Source organism: Sturnus vulgaris, chromosome 6, assembly GCF_052056855.1.
Source record: "Sturnus vulgaris isolate bStuVul1 chromosome 6, bStuVul1.hap1, whole genome shotgun sequence".
NCBI lineage: Eukaryota > Metazoa > Chordata > Aves > Passeriformes > Sturnidae > Sturnus > Sturnus vulgaris.
Genome location: NC_142248.1, coordinates 9,717,078 through 9,744,218, shown reverse-complemented (window position 1 = coordinate 9,744,218; position 27,141 = coordinate 9,717,078). Strand labels below are relative to the sequence as shown.

The 27,141-nt window shown below is 40.5% G+C and overlaps 1 protein-coding gene across 5 annotated transcripts in view; it reads right to left on the bottom strand.

Annotated features, from left to right (window-relative positions):
• Positions 1 to 27,141, bottom strand: part of AMBRA1 (autophagy and beclin 1 regulator 1) — a 128,206-nt gene that overhangs the window by 22,880 nt on the left and 78,185 nt on the right. For all 5 annotated transcript variants that reach the window (XM_088166884.1, XM_014881837.2, XM_088166885.1 and 2 more), the window contains 3 exons: positions 20,054 to 20,242; positions 19,447 to 19,601; positions 5,320 to 5,459 (listed from right to left, as the gene is read on the bottom strand). In XM_088166884.1, the coding sequence (XP_088023010.1) occupies positions 5,320 to 5,459; positions 19,447 to 19,601; positions 20,054 to 20,242 (484 nt within the window). The remainder of the gene's footprint in view (positions 1 to 5,319; positions 5,460 to 19,446; positions 19,602 to 20,053; positions 20,243 to 27,141) is intronic.

The window sequence follows — 27,141 nt, the reverse complement described above, 5'->3', positions numbered from 1 at the left end:
GAAAAGTAAACAGTTTTTCCTGTTGGTCACTTGGAAATAATTTCTAAAAGCTGGGTTACTATTGCACAGGAATCCAATCCCCTGGGTTTTTTCACATGGGCCATTCCTCAAAGACTCAGATTCAGAAGGTAAAGTACACAAAGTTTTTAACAGGTCATACAGATCTGCTCTCACAGAGCACAACAGCTCTGAGAGCCAACTTGTCAACACCTGTTATGATGGGAACCTTGGGTTTAAAATACCAAAACCTGCCTCATGGCTCAGCAGTTCAGTCTCACCCTCAGTCACAAATATTCAAGTCATACACTTGTCTCTGCAAGCTGAGCTGCATTTCCAAACAGCTGGGTCTCTTGCATCCACCCAATCAATGTAGAGGCTATTGCAAAAATCATCTGGTTGCCACCTTCCTCTAATTTGCAGTAACAACCTAGTCATAGTAAATTTGTGCCTTTTTGCTCTCTAATAAAAGCATATATATTTATGTACCTAGTTCCAAATTGCTAGCCCCATTATTCCAGTATTGAAGCAGCCAGGTGGCAATACGCTCACCTGGATGACAGCTGAAATATTTTCATTTATATAGGTGTTGCAATAGTCAGGCATGGATTCACCAAAGGGAAATCATTCTTAGCCAACCTGATTGCCTTCTACAATGGGAAGAGTGCTTAGATAGATGAGGGAAGAGCAGTGGATGTTATCTACCTTAACTTCAGCAAGCATTGTAACACTCCCATAATATCCTCATAGGCAGATGGGAGCTGCAGGAGGGATGTGAGGATGGAGTAGTGGATTGAGGCAGCTGAATGACAGGTCTCAGAGGCTCATGAGCAGTAGCATGGAGCCCAGTTGGAAGCCTGTAACTAGTGGTATCCCCTAAGGGTTAATACTGGGCACAGGACTGTTTGATTTATTCACCAATTACTTGAAGGGGCAGATGCCTCCTCGGCAAGTTTAATGATGACACAAAGCTGGGATGGCTGATATCCCCGAGTGCTGTGCTGCCATTCAGATGGACCTTGACAGGAACAAGAGATGGGCAGAGAAGAACTGACTGAAATTCAAAAAAGGAATGTGCAGATCCTGAACCTGGGAACCTGCACCAGCACAGGCTGAAGGCTGATCTGCTGGAATGTAGCTCTGTGGAGCATATGGGGGTCCTGGTGCACAAACTGTTCATGAGTCAGCAATGCCTTTGTGGCCAAGAAGTAATGGATGGAATCCTGGGGCGTACTAGGAAGAGCTTTAACAGCTCTGACAGGTCAAGGCAGGTGACCCTGCCCCTCTACCCAGCCCTGGTGAGGCCAAATCAGGAGCACTGTGTCCAGTTCTGGACTTCTCAGGACAAGAGAGACACGGTGCTCCTGGAGCAGGTCCAGTGGAGGGCTACACTGATGATGAGGGGACTGAAGAGAGGGTGTTAAGAGAATGGAGCCAGGCTCTTCTTGGCAGTGCTGACCAACAGGCCAAGAAGCAAATGGGCAGAACCAGAACACAAAGTTCTACCAAAACAAGAGGAAGGACCTCTTTACTGTGCAGGTGACTGAACACTGGAACAGGTTGCTCAGTGAGATTTCACCATCTCCTTCCCTGGAGATATTAAAAAGCCAGCTGGTCAGTATCCTGAGTTACTCTAAGGGATGCAGCTTGACGACTTCCAATGGTCCCTTTCAACCTTGACCATCCTGTGATACACATTTAAATAGTTCTCGCTTCTTGGATATTTATGGAAGTCTATATAACCCCCTCCTTATCCTTCCTTTCTAGCCCTGATAAAGACCCCACACTGCAGATTTTACTAGCTAAAATGTTGCCCTGATCCCACTATTAAGCACTCTAAGCTACTGTGCAAGTTAAAAGGCAAAATTTAAACTATTCCAGCGTATATATCTAGCTTCTTCTACACCCATATTAATATTTTGCCATCTCTGCTGTTAAGCATCTTGTATCTCATCCTAGAACTAATGTTTTTCTTACAGCCTCAAGTATTGATGGCTTAATCACCTACAATCAACCAAAACCTCAGGTCTTTCTCCTCCTCCATCATTTTATCTACTGAATTCAGTGTAATTAGTCACTAAGTGCACTTTGTACTGTTAAGTTCTCATTTCTATAGCTCCAGTCACTTTCACAGCAATCCAATTCCTCTGCAATACTTTAATTTTTCTCTGCAATGATGAAGCTAATGTCACATCCTCAGCAAATTTATTCAGTGCATCCTTACCAGCCATTAGTGTAAATAGTATTAATCAACCAGTTCCAGAACTGTTTTTTTAAAGAAGTCCAATGATCTATTTTTTGACAGAGTCCAGATGTCAATAATGTTGTATTCTTTCCTTTAACCAGGATTTCACTCACTCTTTACCTGACCTTGTTCTAATTCTTTAGAAATTAACAAGATTTATTGTAGCTCCAACACAGGAACTGCCTTACTAAACCACAGATATGTTAGACTTACAGAAAAATCCTTGGTTGACCCTTTAATTAGAAATAAAAACATAAAATTCTCAAGGACAAGTACAGAACCTATTGTACTCCCCTTTAGTCAAATCACAGTGCATTTGATCCCACTTTCCATGGTTTTTATTTTACTTCCCTTCAAAAAATATACCCTATACATTTGTGTACTGAGATTACAATTATGGACTGCCAACATAATACAACCTTGCCATTTCCATTTTTAACTAGTGTTTCTTTTGAACACTGGGAGGACTAATTGCTCAGCATCCCATCACGAGTCTATGGAGCTTCAAGTTATGCCTTTTTTCTTCTTTTTTTTTGGTCAGCTTGTACTTCCAGTCTACTCATTTAAATCTTCTATTTGAGGACCAGCTGATATTTCAATCTTTTGATATAATTCCTGTAGTACTTGCTTTCAAATGCCTCCATTGTATATGGGAATTAAGACCCAGGGAATTACAACAATCTATGTTGTTTGCTACTGACCACAGTTTTCTTTGCCAAATGAGAACAGTGGGGGGATTTCAGCAGTACAGCACTTTCCTGCTGTTTGCTAGACTATCCTCCAAATAGTAGTACTCTATTAATTGCTGAATCCTGCATTTAGTATTTGTATTACTGTGTATGGTAACCATGTAAGTATTTTTCATTTTTCTCCCTCACTTCTCAAGTTAAAGTCAGTACACATACCAATCTCAAACCAAGTTTATTAAGTCAAAAACTACTGAGAGGGCATCCACATGTCAGGATTTTTCCTTTCTTTAAGGATCTGTCAAGTAGATCTGGAACAGACACCACAGTTGTAAGCCACTTCTACTCTGATAGAGCCTCACTCACCTTTGTTTTCTGATGTTAGTGCTTCAATGCAAATTTTACAGCTCAGTGAGTATCTATACTTCCATGGTGAGATTTACAAGTCACTCTTGACTGTTGCTGGTCTATAAAATGGTGCAGTTGAGAACAGAACACAAAAGGTGTCCTGCTCAGAACGAACCCACCAGTCCATGTGATGTTTACAATTATCACCAGAAGCATCAGTGACTCCAATCCAGCATCAGGAAACTTGCTGAAGCATTTTTGTCAACTCCCCCAATAAATCTCCCACTTATACAGTTGCCTTGTTTCATGTTCACATACAAAACATCCTATTTTTGTTGGAAATGTGCATAATTAACATAGTGAGCTAAGAAGGTTTTACATGGATGTTGCAGAAGGGCTGATTGTGCTTCCATAATATACCAGGAAAGTGTTCATATTAACTCTTTAATTAGTGAGGTGCCAAGAAGAGATATGCCACTCAGCTTTGAGGTACTGCAAGCACTGGAATGTGGAAATATGGAGTGGAAATGTAATGTGGGGTGTGTGAAGCCAGAACAGCCAGATCAAGCTTGACTCTGCAGCATTCAGCCAAAGAATCTTCCCTCAGGGAGACTTCATTTCCCTGGGTTCTCATCCAAGTTCATCTCATGAACCATAATCAGTAGACTAAATCTTAACCATTTTTCTATACTGCAAGTAACTTACAATATTCTCCAGTTCAAGAAAAGAGCCATTATTCTCAAATAATTCTTCTGCTTAGAAAATACAGCAACTGTTCTTAAAGAAAGCCACTTATCCTGAGAGTGACTATAGCTTATTTGTAACAGTATCTTGTAGAACTTCATGTATAAATAAGACCTTGATGAAAGATTTTGTTCAAGAGAACAAGAGGGCTGTTTGAAAAGCACTGCCATTCTGTACCACCAAAACTGGTCCAATCTGAATTCCAACCACAAACTACACCAGAAGGCTGTGCTGAATTAGTCACTGTTAAAATTGTATATATTTATTCTGATTTAAGCTAGTGGTTCTAAACTGACAATATGACTCTTCTCAAGCAGCACATGCCTGATGTCATGGCACAACAGATGGAGTCCACATGCATGTGGTACGATCACCAGCAGTGCTGTAAGTTTCTAGCTGCCAGCTTTTCAGTTCCAAGGAACTTCAACATGTGAAGCACAACCCAAAAGAACACCAAAGTACTTTAGTACCAGGAAATAACTGAAGCAGAGAAACCCCTGAAGTGTCCCTGCAGCATAAAACAAACATGGTTCCAAAAGAATACTTGGACAACACAATGGAGAGAAAGATTTCAATAAAATATGATGCAGACACTCCTCAAGAACAGTGAAAGCAATATGTGTCACTGTCATCATCGGTGTCAGACCACAACTAAATCAGCTTGTGTTGAATTGTAAGCTTACAAAGGGGCAGTTACACCCTTCACAGCTCTACATAAATTAAAGAGAACTGAAATGTACATGTCACACCACTGGGCTTTAAGTGAGGACACCAAGATAATTCACTGTCTTGCTCAAAATCATGACAAAAATCTTTGCAAGTCACAGAATCTCTTGCTTGAATACTGTAAAAAGCATTTGATAATTCTAGGTTAGCAACTTTCAGTCTGGTTGGTGGTCTTCAGGAGGTCCTTGAAAGCTGAGGAAAGCAAGTATATTACTAACTCAAATTTCCTGTCATTGTAAACCTTCAGAAGTCTATAAACCCAGAGAGGCTGAAAGACACTGCACTAGTCATATAAGAAATAAAGGATCCAGAAATCTTATAGTAAGACATGGGAAATAACATGAGCTAATGAGATGCACTTCAAACACTCTATGAAGTTTACCATCAGCAAAATAAATACTGATTGTAAGAAACTCTGGTAAACACTGTGGCAATCCAAAAGAAGTATTAGGAATTGGGATTTTTGGATCCCTCAAGCACAAGAAAAGCCATGTTATCCCCACCACCCTGAGATCAGAATGGCTAAAGCACTTATATCTCCATGTAGTGTCTCCATGTAAAGCAAGCACTTACTCTGGTCGGCAAATCACCAGGTCCCCTTTGTTGGTGCCATAAGCCAATCCCAGGCCTGGCTCAGGCAGCCAGCGAGCTGAGTTTATGCTGACGTGTCTTCTCTGGTCGGCAGGCATCGGGTACAGAACGTTGAAAACTCTCTGGAACAATAGCAGGAGATTACTTGACAGGACAATACAAGGCAGGAGAGCCAAGGAGGCTCAAATAAATTTCCCTGCAGCAGCACAGATAGTCATAGGGACATGTCACTTTACAGGACGTTGTAAGAAATCACTAAATCAGCAATGAGAGTAAGCAGCTGCTCAAAATGGACATACATGTGCCCTTAAATCTTTAATAGGCTGACTGGCACACAGCTGTGAAGCATCCAGCAACCAGAACTGGGTACACCGACAACAATCCATTTAGCCCAGAAATATGACACATGGAAATCATAAAAACAAAGGCATGGGAAATAGAAAAAGCAGTAGTGAGTCAGTTTGGCTACCTAGAATAGACAGGGACAAGACGTTTTAGTGTACTGGGCCATTAAAGCATCAGGATTTCGGAAGGGTAGGACTGAAGACTGCATTTACAAAACCAAATCATTAAGAGAATTTCTGCAGAAATTTAGCTAGTAAACTGTCATCACTGCAACTAACATGGACTTTGAATCTGGATTTTCAATGGGATAAATCCAAGATGAAAGATGTTTTAGTGGGCAAGCAGCCAACCATCATAAAACCTTTCCTCCAGACTCCACAGAAAAGGGGATGGTGGTGAAGCAGTAAGCAGAGAAGAGAATGATAGAACAACAGGATAAATGTTGATGGGAACGCACATCAACCACTACTGCACTGCTGAAGCGACTTGAAGTAAATAATTAGAAACCATTAGAATGGGACTTATCAACTAAATGGGGCCATTTTACTCCATAGCTCTGATGCCCACTGCATATCTTGTCTGTTTGACAATTTAACCTGAGAAGCATGAGTCAAGGATTAATTAACTATGTGCTGTCCAATAGCTAGTACCTAGAACCTTCACCCTGACCATCCTATATGCACACAGAGTAAGTCAAAACAAAACAATACAGCTACATTATTTCCCATCACCAGGAACAAATTTTCCCATCACCAGTAACCTCCTCCTCTGAGATTTCTCTCTATGGCAGAAGCTGGCCACTCTTTGCCTTGGCTGTCACTCAGCAGTTAGTGTATTCAGAGGAGCTCAGCATTTGGGCAGAAGGAACAGGTCTTCAGGGGTTTAGCTAAGTCTTACCCATCTCTGTCATGTTGGTCCCATTCCCTTGCCCTGCCTTGCTTGCTGGGGCAGCAGGGAGGGAAGAGCAAGGGGAGAAACAGAAGGAGGGGGGGAAATCAGATGTACCATGGTTAACACCTGTTACCATGGAGATTAGGGTGCACTCTCAGATGGGAAGATTGGATTTGGAAGAGAAGGAAGAAGGGGAAAGGGAGGTGTCTGCCAGAACCAGGAGCATAAATTCATAAAATAAACATTCTGAATCTCTCAAGACTGCAAGAGTCTTCCATCATATCCTTCTCTGGCAAAGTCAGAAACAAACAGTTTTTCTTCTGAGAATGGCTTTGTCACATCTCAGGAAGCCACCACCTTCCTGGGCTAGCAGAAAGCTCTCCCAACTGGCAGGTCAGCTTGCACAGCTGTTGTCCCATATGCTCCATAACCAGGCACACCAAGGTGGGAGACTTGCTGGCCACAGCTGAGCTTCACTGCTTTTAGTACTTTACAGTAAACAGCACCCCATGGAAAATGCTCCTCCAAGGACATGAGCCTGGTTTTGAAAACCTGCAAGTGCTGGCTGAGGGCTGAATCTCAAAGACAAGATAGCTTTAAAATTCTGCTTCAGAATAGTTGCTTCATCATTCCACTCCATTCAATTCTAAACAGCTTGTCACGCTGAAGAGCTCCCCTCCCCTGCTGCTTCCCACTCCCACGCTAATGGGACAACTCCATGCAGTGTTAAGGGTGATGACATCCGTGCGTGTGGTAATTAGTACATAAAAAGAGAAAGCAGCTGTACTGGCATAATCACCACTCGCAGCAGTAACCAGGACCCAGCTAATCAATCTGATGCAGTCATACAGACTGTCTGCTGAAATCGCATCCATTAGCAGGACCCCCTACTCTATACACAGAGTGGAAAAAAAAATGCAAGTTCCTTCAACATCAGCAGGTCCTTCTCTTCAAAGAAGGTCAGAACGCTGCCAGGAAGCATTATTTGCCATAGATCACAGCTAATTCCTTTCGGATTTTTTTTTTGGTCTTGTTTCGATTGCTAAATCTTATAAAAAGTTACTGAGATACTTCAACCAAAGTAACCAGCCTGAAAACATACCACAGACTGACCATACCTCCTTGTTGTGGATTGTTCAGGCTTTGTAATTCTGAACTTCTAGGAAAAATACTCAGGTTACTACAGGAATCCTACATAAACATAACTCTCCAGCTTCTAGGTCAACTGCTGCTAACCCTCAAACGCTTAAAATTAACAATACAAACACGTAAAGTTGATAATTCAACAGTTTCTTTTCATTAGGGCTGGTCCACAGATTAATTGCAGGCCATGTGTAATAGCCATGTTGATGGCCAAGGGTTCAGGAATCAGTTTAGAAACACTGTTGTAAAAATACAATGATTGATCTTTAAGGTGTCCACCATACTCTATCAGTTTCCAGAGAGTTTATTTTTAACAGTGTGGCACTTTCGGTTAGGAGATACCATATTGCACCACAATCATCAGCAGCAGTCACACAAAGCTTCCATGCTCTTCACCATAATCAATGTCAAACTTGTTTTTAGCATCACTATACTACCATTTCAATAATACATAGCCACACCATTAGATGTGGCAATTCAGCATTTTACAAAGTTGGCAGCTGCCTTTATGTCCAGATGCTCTTCTGAAATAGTTTTGAATGGTTTGTTTCTCTAATTACAAACACTGTGAAGTCTGAGGAGTGTGAGATTCAGAACATACCTATGAAGCTTAAGCCCTAACAGGTAACACAAGTATAGCAAGCACTGTTGTTCTTGCAACAACAATGACATAAATATAATTTCAATACACATGACAAGTCCTGCTCCCTCCCTTTAGAGGCCCATGATCCAACCTGAATTACACAGAACAGTTGCTTGACCTGCACTTATGTTTGTAGAAAAACATCTCCCCACATTTTGGCAGGGATTCTAGCAGTCTTCTGTAATTTCAAAGAATCCATGTCTCCTTGAACTCAGGGGATGTCAGGAAGGTAAAAAGTCTTCAGTCTTCCTCTAGAAAAACCCAAACTGTCAAGGTACCTAAACTTCCACACAAAAGGCAACTTGTACCAAGGGAAAGCAATACTCACTAAAGAAACAAGCTGTTTTTTTCCATCCCTGTAATCACAAAGTGTGGGGAAAGATTTGATTGAGCAATTTTTGTCTGCACTTTTCTTTTTCCAAAACTGTACTAGAAGCAGCAACTTATCTCCTTAGTGTGCCTTTTCCATCCTCACTCAACAGGAGTGGGTATGTATATCATGCACTGGACTCTAAAGCTGCTTTCATTGCTTCATAGCCATAGGAGAAGACGGCTCAAAGAGAGCAGGCATATAAGGCATGAAGAAAAGGAAAAAAGAGGCCCTCAAATTATTCAACAAACAAGCTGCATTTGGAGTGCAAAGGCCACTTCAAGCCCACTACTGCTGCTTCCCCTCCAACTTGTCACTGCTGTCACATCAGTACTGTCACATCTGTCATAGCCACGAACTTAGGTATTTACTTATGGCAGAGTGCCAGGAGAGGCTGCATGACAATCAACAGCCTCAAGGAATCTTTCTCAAAGATCTCTTCCTCAATGTCAAGCTGACAGGCCCAGGGCACAATACATAAGCACAGAGCTAGACAGTTAATTTATACCTGCCCTGGAGGAGTAAGAAAACTTCTTGCTAAAAGCCTCTGCTACATCCTCATTATTCAGCTAGTCCTTCTGTCTTCCTCTCCCATTCTGTACTAGGGAAACTGCTGCTTTTTAATAACACCCTTCAAATTCCACCTTTCCCCCCTCATTTCTGGGATGTGGCAACACTAAAAAGCTGGACAGCACAACTGCCAGGATCCTGTCAATCATCAAAGCAGCAGCAGGCTGCCCCAAGTCTGTGCTCCTGCTGCCAGCTGGCCACGGTGCTGCACCACTCTCCTGATCCAAGCGGCGCCGTGTCTGGCTGAAGCAGAGGCATCTCATCATCTGCACAGCCACCTCTGTGCTCCAGCCCTTCCCACCTCTAAGGAGAGCAATGAAAAGCAGGGGAGTGCTGAACACTACTTGTTTGGCACAGTGAGACCTTTCTTCTCTCTGGCACTCAAGAAAGAACAAACATGTTTTGAAGCTGGAGAAGAGAAAGTTTTGGCACAAGCAGGTAGGAAAACTCAGCAGGAACTCTTGCTTTTTATCTTTTTTAATTCAATAGAGACACTTCTGCTCTCAACTAGATGTATCTGCTTTCGAGATGCCAATAAATCTCAAGCCATTACCTTTGCTTAGCCTAAGCAGTAAGCTGGCTATTAGATCAGCCTTAATAAAGACTGCTTGGGAAGGGGTGCAGCTGTTATCTCCTTTACATGGGGAGATTCTGCCATTCCTGAAGCAGATAAGGTGGGTTTGTAAATCACCAGTCTAAAACATAATTATTAATTTTCAACTGGATTAACACTGCCACCAAAGGCTGACAGACAATGAAAACACACAGGGAAAGAAATATCTGAGGTGCTAAATGCTATAGAAACCTCTTTGAGGACTGGTAAAATACACAGTTTCGCAGCTACTCTGAGCTGGGTTGCCGAGGAAGAGCTTCAGAAAGGATCATTTATCTCTGCTGGATGAGTATAACTGTAATGGCAGCTACTAATTGTACTTCTCACCTCCACAGATGCAAAGTTTGTATTGGTAAACAAAGTGCTCTTCATACTGGTACAGATTATAGCACCACAATGACTGTAGAGGCTGCACAGCTTTGTCAATACAACTGCAGCTATACCAGAGACTCTGGCCAGCATTGGTACCTCACAGCTCATTTAGCATTCTATGGTATGTGAAATATGCCATAGATGCAGCCCTAAAATCACAGCCAATCCACAACACTGTATTAAGTTCACTGAAACTACATCTCCAAGCAGGGCCTACATACAGCCTGAAACTACTCAAAGAGCAAAACAAATGCAGAAAATTCTGAACTCTAATTGCATTTGCCAGAGCAGCAGATAAGATGCAGTGACAGTATGAAGGCATAAGCACAGCAAGTTTGACTTCATTTTTTTTTTTATTGCAAGAACCTTGTCAAGAGAGCATTTAAATCAATTAATTATTATTTTGCCTCCTCCCAATAGTGTGCTACAACTGAAATATCTTACCTGACATTTTAATAATTCCAACGTGTTAACTAGCTTGCCTCTTATCAGGTAAGTTTCTGTAAAGCATCTACCACTCCACTGAATACACTACATGTCCTTTGCCAGTAAGCCTGCATCACTGACTCGTATTATGCAGTCAATTAGTTCGTGTTTTTTGAAGGCCCAAAAGTATAAGAAAAACATTCTAACCTGATCTACTTAATAAATAGCACTATATTTTTGCTTAGATTACGTTTTTTACTTTGCTGCCTATTAGTGAATTTCACAAAATATGATGAAATTCAGGTTTAAGACTTGCACTGTCACAAACTCCAGAAACCTCTACAGCAAAATTCAAGTCTACCTTGTCTAAAGCAGAGCAAAGCAAAGCAAAACAAACACTCCTTGGGATAACTGATTGCTCAATACATTTATTCATAAGACAGTTTATACCAGCATTTTGAAACACAGCAAGTCTCCCTTTTGTTTGGAAGGAGTCTCTGTGCCTATATGCAGATACGAAGAAAAAGGCATCCATTTTCTATGATGAGATGGGGGAAGAGATTTGCTTTCTTGCTCCCAGTTTCTCCCTATTAGGCAGGTTGGTCTATGCTGCTCAACCTCTCCCCCACAGCTGATTCCTGCTAACAACATAAACATCTTTCCAATAGATCTTCTCTGCTAAAATGGAAGAAGTGAAAAATAATGCACTTATCTTTTTGGATTTATCAGTCCTATCCTCAAATGGATTTTATCGTCCAGTGCTCAGCACAGATAAAATTTCTTTCAACTCCATTTATCTTCCTCAGATGCAATAGGATTATATATAAAATTTTTCTTCAGTCTTTACCAATATAACAAACCTCTTTCTGCCATTTTCTGCACCTCTTGTCCATGCAGAAAATCCTAACTTTGCTTTCTGAGGCACAGCAAATTAAATGAGATCTCTTAATTTTCATCAACAACTGAAACCTTAACTGTGGATAGTTGATCCAATTCCTAAAACAGGCCATCACCAGAAATTCCTGTTAGATGGATTGAGAAACTTCCTGCAAATGTAAAAGATTGTTGGTTCTTCCTGATCCTGGTTGATCATGTAATTTATTGCCGATATTTCAAATTTAGAAAAGTCTTATTAAAGCACACCTTATCCTTTCTTTCTTTAGGTGAGCTCTTTGCATCATCAGCTGGTACTTTATTTCACAAGCCTGCCATGCAACTACCACATTTAAAAATAACTAGTAGGAACAGGGTCTTATGAAGAAATGGATCATCTTAGGTAACAAAGCTCTCACTCAGGAAAAAAACACACTTGCAGTCAAGTGGCTCATTATTTTACCACCTGTCTTTCAAAGGCTGTAAATCCAGAATAATTGCTCCAAAATCCCCCTTAGGGGACTGGTCCAAACCTGGATCTAAACCTGGTTGAGTAAGCAAGAAATTGTTAAACAAACCAATTATCCTTTCATTTGCACATGCACGTGGCTGGAAAAGATGAAAGGAGAGAAACAGGAATGCCAAAGGGATTGGAGTGACCAAAGATAGATACACGTGTATGTATATTCAGTGCACATGCACAAGCAAACTAAACAGTGTGAACAGGACTGCATCCTACTGCAACTCTGCCCTGCAAAAATCACCAACTGCTCTCAATGCTGCACCAATCTAATAGAGATATGGTCATTTCTCTGGCAATAGGAACAGCAACCTTTTTCATTTTTGCCCTTAACTCACACTGCAAACCGGAATCTGTGAATTCCTCATCAAATGTCATGCTGAGACTGTAACAGCAACATCTACAATGTGTTAAAAATCCAATGACAAGAGCAAAGGATTTGTGCACAGCTGCCATTCCACTCTGTTTTCCGTCTGCTGAGCCTCAGTAGAATGGCATACAAGATCAAATGTCAACAATATGTTGATGACAGAGCTACATGCATCCTCATCTAGGTGAAAAGAGGCTGTCATCCAGCTGCCTACATGTCTGGAAAGAATAAATACTGGAGGAAAGAGTTGGTTCAAATTTAATTCAAGGAAGATGGTAGGAAGTAGTACTGAAAAGAGTTCTTATGAAATAGCAAATGGCAATTTCTTCTCAGCCCATGCCCAGTTCAATATAAATTGGTAATAATTCACTTTGGCTCCCTTTCCCCTAAATGACTGGGCAAGATGACTGCACATAAATAATCTCAGATGTGGAACCACGTTTCCCATAATTTCTTAAATCAAGTTAAAACTATGCACCAAACTGCACAAAAGCTTACAGCAGCTACTGTGGGGCCAACAGGCTCAAGGCCTTATCTGAACTGCAAGAGCTCTGCTCTCCAAATACTGGACCTCATATTAAACAAAATGTCTTGGCTCTCAGTTCCACGTCCCATGAAGTAAAAACATCCTGAAGAGATGTCATTTGTCTTTTCTTCACACCAGTTTGCTAAAACAGACCTTGCTCCCATGTTTAACCATCACATGAGCTATTAACACGGTATTTTATGAAGGGTTCTAACGAGTTTTTAGTTACCTCTAAGTTCTGTCTTAGCAGACTTCAAGCAGACACAGCTGAATTGGTCAAGACAGCAATGTAACTACTCTAACAACATACTATTCCTGCATATTTCTGCATACATACTCAAATGTGCACATCTGTGCAAATCTTTATCATCATTTGCACTTCCAAGGTTGTGCTGCATTTTCCAGTGATATTGAATACAGCTCTTTTTTACAGCACCCGACATAAGCAGTGTTTACCAACACGGGTTTTGGGTATGATCTGTTTTCCTAAAGATACCTGACAGAATTTGCCAATACCCAGAACATATAAAATACTTGGTCTCAACCAAACAATTATGCTCCATTCTATTAAAAAGAGGGATTTCCTCTTTCAGTCAAAAAAGGTTCTGTTTCCATGCCCTCTTCTTAGTATAAATGTGCCTGCAGTGTGTGACTTTGCATGGCCTTTTGAAAGCCTAAAGAACACCTATGTGGTTTGACTTCGGCCAAGAGTGAAGAATTTCTTTGGGCAGTAACTGGATATATTATTTGCAGTTTTACTTGGAGCTGTCAGAAGATCACCCTGTTCACCTGAAGATGTCAAATCGTTCTTAAAAGAAGACCCAAGGGACCACACCAACACATTGTTCAACAACACAGCAAGAGGCTGGTACTTTCTTGTACACTATTCTTGTTCTCAGAAATATCTTAGCTCACATGAACTCTTTCACTGGAGGTAATGTGTTGCAGTAAGCCATGTCCTCATATTCCCCTAAACAATTTTATTTTCACATTACCAAGGATTCTGATAAAACTAACTTGTGCCCCAGTGAAGCAGATGTGCAGAGTATTTGCTTTCAGGTTGTTGATTATGGCTGCAGGAGCTTGCACAGCTCACCCAGAGAGTCAGTGAGTGACCTCTGCAGACCACACTGGACACATTCTACTGACACTTGCATGAAGCTCAGAACACAACAGCACTGAGGAAAACTGCATCTTTTCACATATTCTGTGCATTGTACTCATTAAGAGTTAATATGCTAGAACAAAAAAACCTTGGCTTTGTGCTAAAACTCTGCAAGTCTTTCTGTTTCACGCCCTTCTTCCTGCGTATTTGGAATTCTCCATCTGTTTACAATGGAAATGTACACATACTCTGTTCCATCCAGGCTATTGACCAATTGACTGACCACTTAATTGGAATGTTTCCCAAATAGCAGCAGTCTTATCAAGAACTAATTCTGGATCTCAACACCCTGAATTTTTTCCACATCCAAAGTAAGTGCAGCATTTGAGATGGGGATTGGTTAAGTCACTTTATCCCTGCAAATTGTATGATTTGCTCTTCAGCTTCATATCAATCAAAATTTTTATCACCTACCTCACTTTTTGTATCCTCAACTTAAAAGCTACTTTCAAGGTTTTATTTTAATTTGGGTTCCAGTAATCATGTTTTGCTGATATTTCCAAATTATCTTCCTCTGGGTAGAATGAAAAACATTAAACATTGCAAAGGCATCAGCATTTGTGAATGCCAGAAATAAAACTACCTTCTGGCTGCCTTTCTCACTAGTACCCACTGCTATCAGACCCAGGGCCATATGATCCTTACTCTTCCCATGTTTTTAAGGACCTTCAGGTCCAAAAAAGATTCTAATTTTGTGTTCTTCTAAGTCCTTTAACATCCATATATGCTTGGAAGCACGTGGAATTCAAAAATCACCCTAAACCGAACAGCTTGAAAACAGACATGCTTTATTTAGAGACAAATTCCACCTATGTTTTCAAAACAGGCAAAAAACCTATCCTTACTCCACATTTGGAGTCCTGTCTCCAAGCTTTCTATCTCTGAAACTCAAATTGCAGACAATTCACAGCATCACTGCTATCTGTACCACCCCCAAGCTAGCTATCTGCTAAAAGCAATTCCTTCCCTGTACTCTCCAGCTACAGATACATTTCAGAGATTTGCAAAAAAATCATGCAAGAACACAAGCAACAAACACTTGATGTTCATGCACACTCCTCCTGTTAGAAATCAACACTACTAGAGAGCTTTTGTTTTGCAGACTGAAGTTTAAAAATTGTTCTTTAGCAAAGCCAGGTTTCCATGTGAAATGCTAATCAGGCCAATCAGAAAAAGCATGAACCTAGCTCACAACCACCACATTTGATGACAATTCATGACTTTATTTCTGAACAAAATTCGTAACTGTCAAATCATGACAGCCCTGACCTGCTGTGAACTCTCCCCAATCTCTCTGAAATATTGGCAGCAAGATGTATACAGACAATGTACACTTGTATAACCAAGGTGCTCCTTAGTACAATTCAAAACTGCTGTAGTTCTCAGAAAATTACATCAACGGCCAGTGGATTTCTAGTACAATTAATTATTAAAGTTTCACGCAACGAAATTAATTAATTGCATCTTCAAAACTTCTATTTTAACAGCAAGATGGAAGAAACTCTCCAAGCAATAGAAATCTGCATTCCACTGACTGTTAGTTAAGGATGTGGAAGAAGGGTTAATTTGAATCAGAAATAATCACTGTATTGCACTGGTCAGCAGTGGCTTAGAGGCCATGCCCTTCTCTTCCAGTTCACTGAATGCAAATCCAAAGCCATGAGGGAGGCAGGAAGGAAGGCAGGCAAGAAGGCAGGAAGAACTGTCAAACAACTTATAAGAATTCTCAAAGAATGTAATGTAGCATTTCTTTTGGGAGTTTTGGAGTAGGGTATAATTAAAATATCCACAAAATATTGCTTCAAACACGGCTCTGACTCATTTTTAATTAAGAGTTTGAGTAACAAGTGCTTTGTACTACAGGCTGTTGGCAGAGAGGCAACAAAAATGCTTTCTGATTCTCTCTAAGGTGCATATTAAATTAGATATTAAATGATACATTTTCACCAGGTTTCCTAAACCTTTTTGTACTGCATGCTGGCCAAGCTATAAACAGATTTTTACTCAACTGAATATGAATATGTCAGGCACTGTAAGTGCGCTAAGAATATGATGAAGTTTCCTACTTAAAACTCTATTTTCATTTTGCATGTCTTGGAAAGTATCATAAACTTATGAAACAGAAGTACCTGTGGTGGATGCCTTAATTTTTACAACTAGATGGAGGAGTAGTATTTATGAAATTAACAGCTGCATGCTAAGCTTGATCCTATGGACTGGACAAAGCCAACCAGCAGCACACCAAAATGTTGAAACAATACTCAACATCACTCAACAGGAAGGTTCTTTAACCAAATTAATTCAAACTGATAAAGCTGTGACATGGATAAAGCTCCAAGTCCAAAGCTGTCAGAAATAAGACATTTTTAACATCTTTAAACATGATTTGGAAAAGGGAAAACAGCAATACAGTTAGCAAATCCTGCTAGACTGGATGGATTTTAAAACGTGGGGGAAAGGTTTTTGGAAGCTATAAATATATGTGCAAGAAAGATGAAAAAAGCAACCTTTAGATACATGCAATCCATCTGGAGAAAAAAAAAATCCAGAACTACAGCAGATGAGAAAGACAGAAGTGCAGAGATGTGGAGCAAGTCTGAAAAGCAAGAGTAGGAAAAAATAGTACAAAATTTTCAATGCACCAAAACAGCACCCCCCCGAAACTTGACCCCCCCCCTTGATGGTTTCCAACTGCATAAGTAAAGGCTGTTGTCCAAAAGAAATAGAAGAAAACTACCCTCTGTGGGCTTCTGGTAAAACTGTACTTATCACATTATGTACATTTAAACATATCCCAGATCAAGGGGGGGAAAAAAAGAAAAAAAAAAGAAAGGTTTTTTGGAGAGAATTCAAAAAACTAAAAAAAATGAAAGCTGGAAGATTAAATTACAAGAGAAGATTAAAGAATACAAAGCATTACTTCACTAAATGGTGACTAAGAGCAGGGGTACAAGTATTTGAAGACATGGAGATGAAGAAATATAAATGAAACATTTAGACAGTGAGCCTGCTGATTTAGCTGGCTACAGAAAAATGTCTCCAAAAGTAAGGGCTAGAAGCCATAGCAACTGGAGTTTAGAGCAAATGTAAAGGACAGATGAGAGGAAGACATGTGATTTTCCCTAATAGGACTTCTCTGTCTTAACTTATGATATGGTAAAAAGACTGTGGGAAGGGCTACTCCAGTTTCTGGCAGAAAAAAATATGCATTTCACTAGGATCTTAAAATAGCTGATAAAGAAACAGTACCAGGGCAAACTAGATTTTTAAAAGGATCTAACAGGATGCTACATCCATGTACTTTGTCATCTTCACAGCTTTCACCAACTGTACCTGTAAACCAAATTGTATTTTTGCATAAATACATTTGAATTTCTGTCTCTTGCTTTGGGAGGCTTATACCAGAATGGTAGCTCAGAACCAGGTCTGAAAAAGTGCTCACTGGTGCACCAAAGGACACCTTAATCATTTATATTCCCTTGCCTTATAATATGGAGCAAATGATGACAATAAACAAAAATTTTAGATCAGTTGATAAAGTGACTCTGACTCATGAACTGTCTGAAAAGCAGACAGAATACAAAGGTGAATCAAGGAATTTCTCCCAGTGACAGGTGTCTGCACAGTGTCAGGTCACTAGAAAAATGCCACACTGGAATGCTTGTACACCAAGAAAACAGTGTATGGCCAAAAGTAATAATAATTAGAGAGGCCTTTAAAAAAAAAAAGAAAAATATTTTAGGAAAAAAAAAGACAGGAAAAAAAATATTTCTCATGGAATGAGTTACATTATGGTAAAGTTATCCTTCAAAGTGAAAAAGTTTGAAGAATTATTTTTCATCTCCTAAAACAAGTCACTTGAACACAACACTGCCACAACTTGATTTATTTCACAGCTTTAATCTTGGAACCAGTCTCACTCCCATGCAGATTCTAAAGCTTCAATAAGGGATATGCCTAGGGTTAGGGTTCAGAAAACCACAAAGCCCAGAGCTCCAGGCACGCTGCAGCTGCAAAAATCATGCCAAAGGCAACACAAGAATGCCACAACATGGCACATTTCACACCATTCTTCTGGAGACCAGCCACAGCCCATGGCTTATTTTACTCCTTCACCTCGGGTTAAGGTTATACCTAAGGTTAGGGTTCAGAAAACTACAAAGCCCTCAGGTCTAGGCATACTGCAGCTGCAAAGTCATGCCAAGGGGCACACAAAACTGCCACTACTTGATTCATGTCACACCTTTTATCTTGGAATCTGTCTTACTCCCATGTGGTGCCTAATGCCCCTGGGGTCAGGGTTCAGAAAACCACAAAACCCAAAGCTCCAGGCACGCTGCAGCTGCAAATGTCAGGCCCAGGGGCACACAAGACTGCCACAACATGGCTCCCTCCACTCCTTTCTTCTTGAGACCAGCCTCAGCACATGGCTTATTTTACCCCTTCACTTGGGGTTAGGGTTACGCCTTGGGTGAGTTCAGAAAACCACAAAGCCACATGGTCTAGAACTTGAATGCAAACCAAATTTCAGCTTTAGAAATTACTTAGTTCTGACTCCTTAACTCTCTTTGTGCATTATGAACAGGAGAACTATCACTGAACAGCTGTTGTGCTTCACTCATTAAGAAAGCAAGACACACATGTTCTCAACTCTGCCAGTTAGTGATAAGATTAAGGTTTTCCCTCAGATTCTAAGTGAGTCAGGGTGGATCATGGTTCAGCAGAAGAACATAAAGATAGTTCCATTGCCAAAATATGCTTACATATGCATTATGAACTAACTAATAAATAGCCAGCAAACTCTGTTTGGGAAAAGCATGGTCAACTTCAGTTTGCAGGTATGACACAAAGCTGGGCTCCTACCCTTCCTGAAACTGCTGGTGGCTGCTGTCCTAGAGGTCAGCTGCTTTTAGGAACGACAGAAAATGATCCTGAAGCCTCAGCTGATATGCTGCCTCAGCAAAGCCAACTGTAGTACCACAAACAAGATGCATATCACCCGAAAAAGTACAAAAGGCCTACCAGGTACTCTGAATGATGTCTAGCCCTAGGAGTGTATTCTACAACATGGAATATATTTGTTTGTCATCAAATTTGAAACGAGACAACTTTCACAGTTCTGTTGTGTTTACATTTTCTGTCACGCTTGCATACCTCTGCAATAAATTATTTCAGATGTTTATTAGTGGGTCTGGAGCACACTACCTCTTTGTTATCATAACCCAGCAGCTAACTACTAGGCTGGAGCCAAACACACGGAAACAGAATACACATATACTCACCCTCATAGAGGTTTCTCCACCATGGGGCTGTTGCAGCCTGAAAACTTGAGCAACCATGTGTTCTGTAGTGGGGTGCAACAGGATACGTCGGGAAGCCAGTCCCACCATAACATATCTGCCCATTGGAGACAGGCTCACAGAAATGGCATTAGGTCCTATGAAGAGAAGAGGAGAGGGGCTATTTCTCTCATAGGTTGACATCCAGCCCCACGTTTCATCCTCACAGCTTTTTCATTCCCTTCTAGCGTTCCCATAATGTATGCCATACTAATCTGATTCTTATAAGGGGTAAGGAATAAGGAGACTTGCACAAGTTACAAATTTTATAATACATTTCTTTGCTGCAGGTGTTCTGTCACTAAGACAATGAAGTCCTTTAAGGAATAAAAACTATTCTTTAGCAGCTCCCCCATACCAGCATCTTACTTGTCCAGACCATATCACAAGCCTCTCCCCAGCAGTACTGTTCTTAGGCTGGCTACATGGCTAGTCAAATGTTTCTTGTTGCTACAATTACTGATATTCAGGCTATTGCATTTCTTACTGAAGGCTGAAGTTCTGAGGTCCTCACACCCCCACCCACCCTGACTTCTTGCTGTATGCTTACCAAATCGCTTTGTGTAAAGCATCTCGCCCAAGTTGTGAGGTGCCAGAGAATACACAGCCAGTATTCCTTCATCAGGGAAGCCTCTCTGACTGCTGGGAATGAAGGCTGCCAGCAGCTGCCCATCGGCAGAGATATCACAGCTGGCATCATTGTAAATCTTGCAGTTTTGGACAAGCACATTCACAGAGGCTGCAAAGAAAGAAATGAATAGTGATTAAAGTACTAAGGTTGAACAGAATAAAGTAAGATTTAAACTTAATGTTGGACAATGGATAGTACACGCAAAAGGCACTCAAGACATTTAGCTTCCTCCAAAAGTTTATGAAATCTTAATACCCTGATTAATGTATAACTTGCTCCAAAACGGAGATAAGACACCGCAATGAGCCCAGGAAATTAAATTTACTCACCTCCTGAAGCCTTCAGCCAAGAAATAGTAGCAATTGCACTTCATCAAACCCCTCCCTTTGTTAAGCATAACAGTATCCTTTGCAAAGGACAGCACAGTTTAAACAAGTCTCAAATCATGACACTGACAAACTCCAGCAGCGTTCTCATTAGAAACAGTACACCTTAATTCATTTCCCCTTCTCTCGTGGAGCGCCTAGTTCCCGCTCTCCTCATCTCCAATAAACAGGAGATGAGTGAAAAACTCCTCCTTGCAGATACAGACATTCATTTCTGACAGCTGATTTCTACACTCATCTTGGATAAAGTCAGTGAGAAAGGGCAGAGACTTCTCCAGCTAGTCCTCCATTTAATTACTCCAGTATTTGAGACAGTCACGCATATCAGTGAAATAACTGTTCAGCAGACCAGTGAGCAACAATCCACAAAACAATAATTTTATTTTAATCCCTGCTGGTAAATTGCTGGGTGACCTCATCCAAGTGTTTCCCCCTTTGTATCTTGCATATGAAGACTACAAGCTCTAGTACAATGAGGTTCCAAAGCCTCTAAGCACCATCAGCTCAGTGATGCCTTGTTAAGACATGGCTGGAGTGATGTCCACTCTACCAGCCTAACCTAAATGTGCTTCAGTTCTTCAGGAAGTTTGAAGCTCGATTTGCATACACTATTTTTGGGATAGAGAAATTTCACGTTCTAGTATTTTCCAACTCAAGAGTATAGAGATATTAAAAAAAACCCAGAAATAAAGCCCACATTTGCAATATAGAAAGTTTGCATGCTAGACAACGGAACCTCCCATGTCACATGTTTGAAGTTACAGCACCATGTAGAACACTGTCGATTTCTAGAGGCCAGAAAGAATCTTTTAAACCATCAGACTATGCCTAGCCCAGAAGAGGCCTTAACACATTCAGCTACAATTTGCAAGCAAGTTTACAAAGGCACTTCTTAGTCTAGATTCCTTATTAATTTAACAAGTAACAGTACCAAGAATGCTTTGTGCATATTTCTGAAAATCCAAATCAAATTAAGGCTGTAACTCAATATTTTGACAAATCCTACCCTTTGCTTTGACAACCTGTGTAGAAGAAAACTGCATCAGGGAACTCCTATGAGAAATTACTGACTGTTGTCTAGGCCACTTTTCAGCCAGAACAGTTTCCCAAACCAGTACACCCCACGGCTGCAGAGATGTTTGCAGCAGCACAAAAAGTAGTCATGAGAGGGAAGCAGATAGGACTGCCCTTCTTAAAGCATTGCTGATTTAAAGCATTCACTGAATCTCATCTTTAATTCTTCTGGTCTCAAAGATATTTCTCCTGGGAACTGCTTTCCTCTGTGGCTGAGTATCAACTTTAATCTACTGTTCCATTTAGGAACCTGATGAAAAAGAAGACGAGGATTAAAAGTGGACTATGTAATTACATTCTGTACCAAACCACCTACACCTGTACCCTAAATTTATTCCACTAATTTTTCAGTGTTGAAGCTGCTAAAAGCAGTAATTTTCAGCCTAGTATAAACAGAAAGGTCCTGAATAGAAAAAGGTAAATAACTGTAGTCACTATCAAGGCTGCAATACCAGTACAGGAAATACACATGGCCCTTAAAGAACAGGTGGTTCAAAAGATGACAAAATTCCTGAGTGCTTAGTCTGAAGCTAGTTGAACAGAAAGACAAGAGAATAAAAATTAAAGACTATAGTGTTGAATTAAAGAACATAGAATTAAAATGTGCCCTTTAAAAAAAAAAAATCTAGATTTTATTAAAGTACTCATTACATCACCACAAGAGAAGATGGGCATCAACACAAGAACTGCAAAAGGTGCTGTGAGCCAGCTAAAGGGTATATGACAACAGGCTGCACCATCATAACCCCAGTCAAACTGGGAGGATTCCTACTGAGTGACTCATTCCAAAGGCAGTCCTATTTATTAGCTTTATCAGTGGGCTAGGCACACAGTGGAGCTGGTTGATGAATCCTCTTCATGAAGTTGGGTAACTTCATTAACAGAGCATGACCAAACCACACAGTGAACTGAGTACACAGAGACATAACAGAAGGGAAATGAAAGAACTCTAGGTTATGTTGACATTTATAAACTTCTGCTTCACTCAGGAACTGGAAAACATGAGAGAATCAACTTTGGTTATTGTGGCAAAAACTGAGCCATCACTCAGTCATAACAGTGAAAGTGACAGCAATCTTAAAGTGCACTAGGGAGCACAATTCCAGCAGAAATATCAGTGCTGATACACAGCCCTGTGCTGAGATCACATGCAGGACCCCTGGGCACAGTTTGGGCCAGCCACGTTCAAGAGCAATGAAACCCTAAAATGATAACATGTCCAGCAGAGAAGATGACTGGGGAAAATTAAACTTGATTTTAACGTTCAAACAAACAAAAACACCAACACCAACCCTCCCAAAAATAAGGGGGGGGGGGGGGGGGAAGGAAATGGAATTGTGTACTGTGTTTTCAAAAACTACAGAGAGTAAGTTCCAGAAAGACACCTGTTTTCTACAAATAATGTTGAAAACTGATCATTACCCAGGTAAGTGAGTAAAAGAAGCATTGAATTTGCAGATTAAAAGGTTTCAACAAAAAATAGCAAGATTTCTAGAACAGTCTTTTCAATAGACACAAAAGGAGCAAAGAATTTAACCAAATAGAAGACGAAATACTAGGAACTACAGTGTGTGCTTGCCTATTTGCATAAGGGGTCCTTTCTCATCAATTCCTTTGTAGTGGTACTCTAATCAGCAGTGATCTAAAAAATTGGGAGAAACAAATGGGGGAATTGGAACATACTAAAAAGGTGAATATTGGGACTCTCACAGACACAAGACTTTCTTAAAAGAGAGCCAAGCAAGAAGACAACAAATAGAGCAAATAAACATAGCACACATGCACAGCATTTGCTAGAGATACAACTATGAGACATCCCCACCACTGACTCCGAAAAAAAAAAAAAAAATAAAGTCCAGTTCGTTTTTGGGGGGGTTTAAGAACTGTTCTCTTATTCCTATTCTGCAAGATACAAAAGTTTGTCCTGAACCTCTGGGACCTGGTTGCAGTTTCCATGAGATAGCCATGGCTTCTCAATATTCTTAATTACTGTCATTTGATGTTCAATATTAGAAGTCACAAGATCATAGACTTGCTTCCTCAGAGCACAGGTATGGGTATCATTAAATCATAGGATGGTTTGAGTTGGAAGGGACCTTTAAGATTACATAGTTTCAACCCTCCTGCCACAGGCAGGGACACCTTTGACAACATCAGGTTGCTCAGGGCCCCATCACACATGGCCCTTGAACATTTCCAGGGATGGGGCATCCACAGCTTCTCTGGGCAACTTGTTTCAGTGTCTCATCATCCTCCAAGCAAAGAATTTTCTCCTAATATCCAACCTAAATCTTCTCTCTTTTAGTCAAAATCATTCTCCCTTGTCCTATCACTATCTGCCCAAGCAAAAAGTTCCTCTTCACTTTTTTTCCTAAGGTCCATTTAAGTATGGAAAGACTGCCTGGAGCCTTCTCCAGGTTAAACAAAACCAGCTCTCTCAGACTGTCTTCATAATAGATGGTCTCTAGCCTTCTGATCATCTTCAAGGACCTCCTGTGGACTTGCTCCAGAGGGTCCAGGGATAGATCCTAAGAAGAACCTATTTAGCCCAGGGACCCTTCTGTACTAATGAACTCTTGCTTTTCAAAGAGGTACAAGAAGTATTAGAGAGGACAGATACTGATTTCTCTGGAACTACTGAAAAATTGAAGTCTATAGAATCCATGTTTCTTCTCAGCTTTTGAAGTTTGTTTTTGTTTTTTAATCCAATGCAAATTCATAAGAGAAAAATCTCACATTTTTATTTTTGCAAGGCAAGAAGTGTTTGTATTTTTTCTGTACCATTTACAGATTTGGGGATATTGCCATGTTTTGTACATACCCTCACAGTTCCATGACTATTTTTTTCCAAATCCTCTTCCTCATCTAGGATTTACTGTATGTCTTTTTATAACAATGTTGAGTTTGGATCACCAGTCACCTGGAGTCAATCATATAGCACATATTCACTCATCTTCTATTACAGGATTTCCCCACACACACACCTCCTCCTTTTCCAGCACAGCACAGAGATTTTTGGTGAGCAGTCCACAATAAAGATCAACATGAAAGGATATCATCTTGTTTTTAAAGTTTGTTGCATATGTTGAATGTCTCTTAGCAAAACATAATACATGAGCCCTCCTGCCAAAAGAGAGCTATCTTTTAATCTTGATGTGTGCTGGGAAAATAAAACATTACAGATGCAAAGTTGTGCTTGACAGGAAAGAGTGCCATTTATTTCAGTCTTTCATTACCTGATTCACACTGGCATTATGGTTCTCTGCTTTGCCCTCATTTAGGAAGGATGAGGGCAACCAGAAAAGGTCTAAATGTGACAGGTGGAAATCTCAGCAAGGTTTCATTTTAAGGACATTTACATTTCATTTACAAGGTTCTCAAGGGATGAGAAAGATAAACATACCCATGCATTTGACAAAGTCAGAGGCTATTTGATTTCTTTGAGCCTGAGGCCGGATCTATGAAGATGAAGCCAATAAAGAAGATTTTAGGGGGAAAATTACTGCTATTTTTGGAAAACTACTTGCAAGAAGACTGCCCTTTCATCTCCTGTTTTCTTTTGTCGTTAATGCAACCACAGAGCTGACAGAACAGATCAAAAGAAACATCAGAGAACAAATTAATCAAGCTGTTGTGCCAACTTGGACATTAATTATGCTTGAAGCTGGGGAAGGCCTGGAATGCCAGCAGCAATAACACTGTTTGCCAAAGGAAAACTCTGCTGGACACACCAGCAGCTCCTAGCCACCCTTAGAGATGACATTCTCTTAACAGCTGCTCCTATTTAAAATTTTGTTTAATTTTTTTTTTCTTCTAAGTTACCCTGCACTCCATTGTGGATCAGTAAGTATTGATCAAATCACCTTCCTCAAGATCCAAGCAGTGTTAGAACAGGACAGATTTCTGATTCCTAAATTTCTTGCTAGAAATTGGCAAGAAACTGAAATTATGAGCATTGAGTAGCATGAGAGAAACTACATTCAAAAAATATAAACAAGAGAGAAAGTCTTCAAATATTTTACTGTGAAAAGCCTATATTCTACACTGTTTTCAATACTTAGTTGCAGGAATTTTAAGGATATGCAACACTCACTAGAAGAATATTAAATAAATGCAGAAATAGCATTGTCTCTGCTGTCAGATAAATTCTCCGCCCCAATGCTGGTATGACTGACAATTTCAATATAAGACCGGGTCATGTTTATTTCAGAGCTATTAAAAGCAAAACTGGCAAAAGGAGAGAAGAAATCTGAAGCTATCTTTTTCCATTTTGCAATTAACAGAGAAAGACAGGGCTGAGACAATTCCACAAGTCCCTGCACAGCCATTCTCCCAGGACTGCCAGGATCAGCTTTTGTGTGCTCTTGCTGGACTGAGCCTCAGTGAGGTTGCTGCTGCAGAGCCACATCCTGAGCCCAAGGCTTCCAAGGGTGCTGGGGCCCAGCCACTGAGATCACAGGGCTGCACCAATCACGCTGCTGTCACTTACTCAGATGCATCCGCTCCACTGGAAAACATCCTACTTCCAAACTATCTTTTCTTTGTTTAATTGTTACAGGAAGAAGAGCTGCTCAGAGATGGAGGTTGGCCACAGTCATTGCTTTGATGGAGAGAGGAGCTGGCAGGCAGTCCCAAACTTCAGCTGCATCATTTCATCTGCCTGAACTCCTAAACCACTTGTGGCTTAAGCCAGTCCCAGGAGATACAATAGCCCCCTCTGTGTAAGCAGATTATCTCATAGGGCCATCTCTGATTTATAGGAAATAATGGGAGGAAAAAGAGGAACTACTGAGGTCATATGCTTTACTGGGAAAACAGTTTATTTCCAATATCATGAAGAATCACAAAAAACTCATCCAACACACCATTCCACTATTACTCATTTGAGAATACAAGACTCACAAACATTCTGAGTTGGAAGAAACCCACAAGGATCATCAAGCCCAACTCTTAAGTGAATGGCCCATATGGGGATTGAATCCACATCACTGATGTTCTTAGCATCATGCTCTACTATCTCTAAGTCGTGCACCTTGCCAAACTTGCAGCCCTCCTTTGTTCTGTGCCTAGGCAAGCGTGGCAAATACCTGGTTTAGTATAAGCACAGCTGCTACATCTTCATACATCCCTGCTACACCCTGGCAGAAAGAGATAAGGTTAACAGACTAGAAATGCCAGGATTGAGCTTGGCATATAAAAGAATAAAAAAAAATGAACATTTCCAAATGGTCCTAAGACAAAATGGGCAAGCACAGCATGGGGAGTCAGAAGGGATGGGCATGGAGTTCTAGCTGGAATGTGCCCACAAGAAGGGCACAATGACAACAGAAACAATACCCAATTTCCAGCTAATTGGAAGCTTTTTCAGAATAAAAGCATCCTGGTAGGTGAAAGGGAGAAGATTGAAACACTGATGTACTGAGCAGCAGATGGTTCTTAATTTCTATGGGATTTTATAAATTATAAACAAACATCTTATGTTGTTGGTTTTTTTTTTTTTAATTAACAGCCTTCTCCTCAGCAGCCAGATGAGGCAAAAAAATAAAC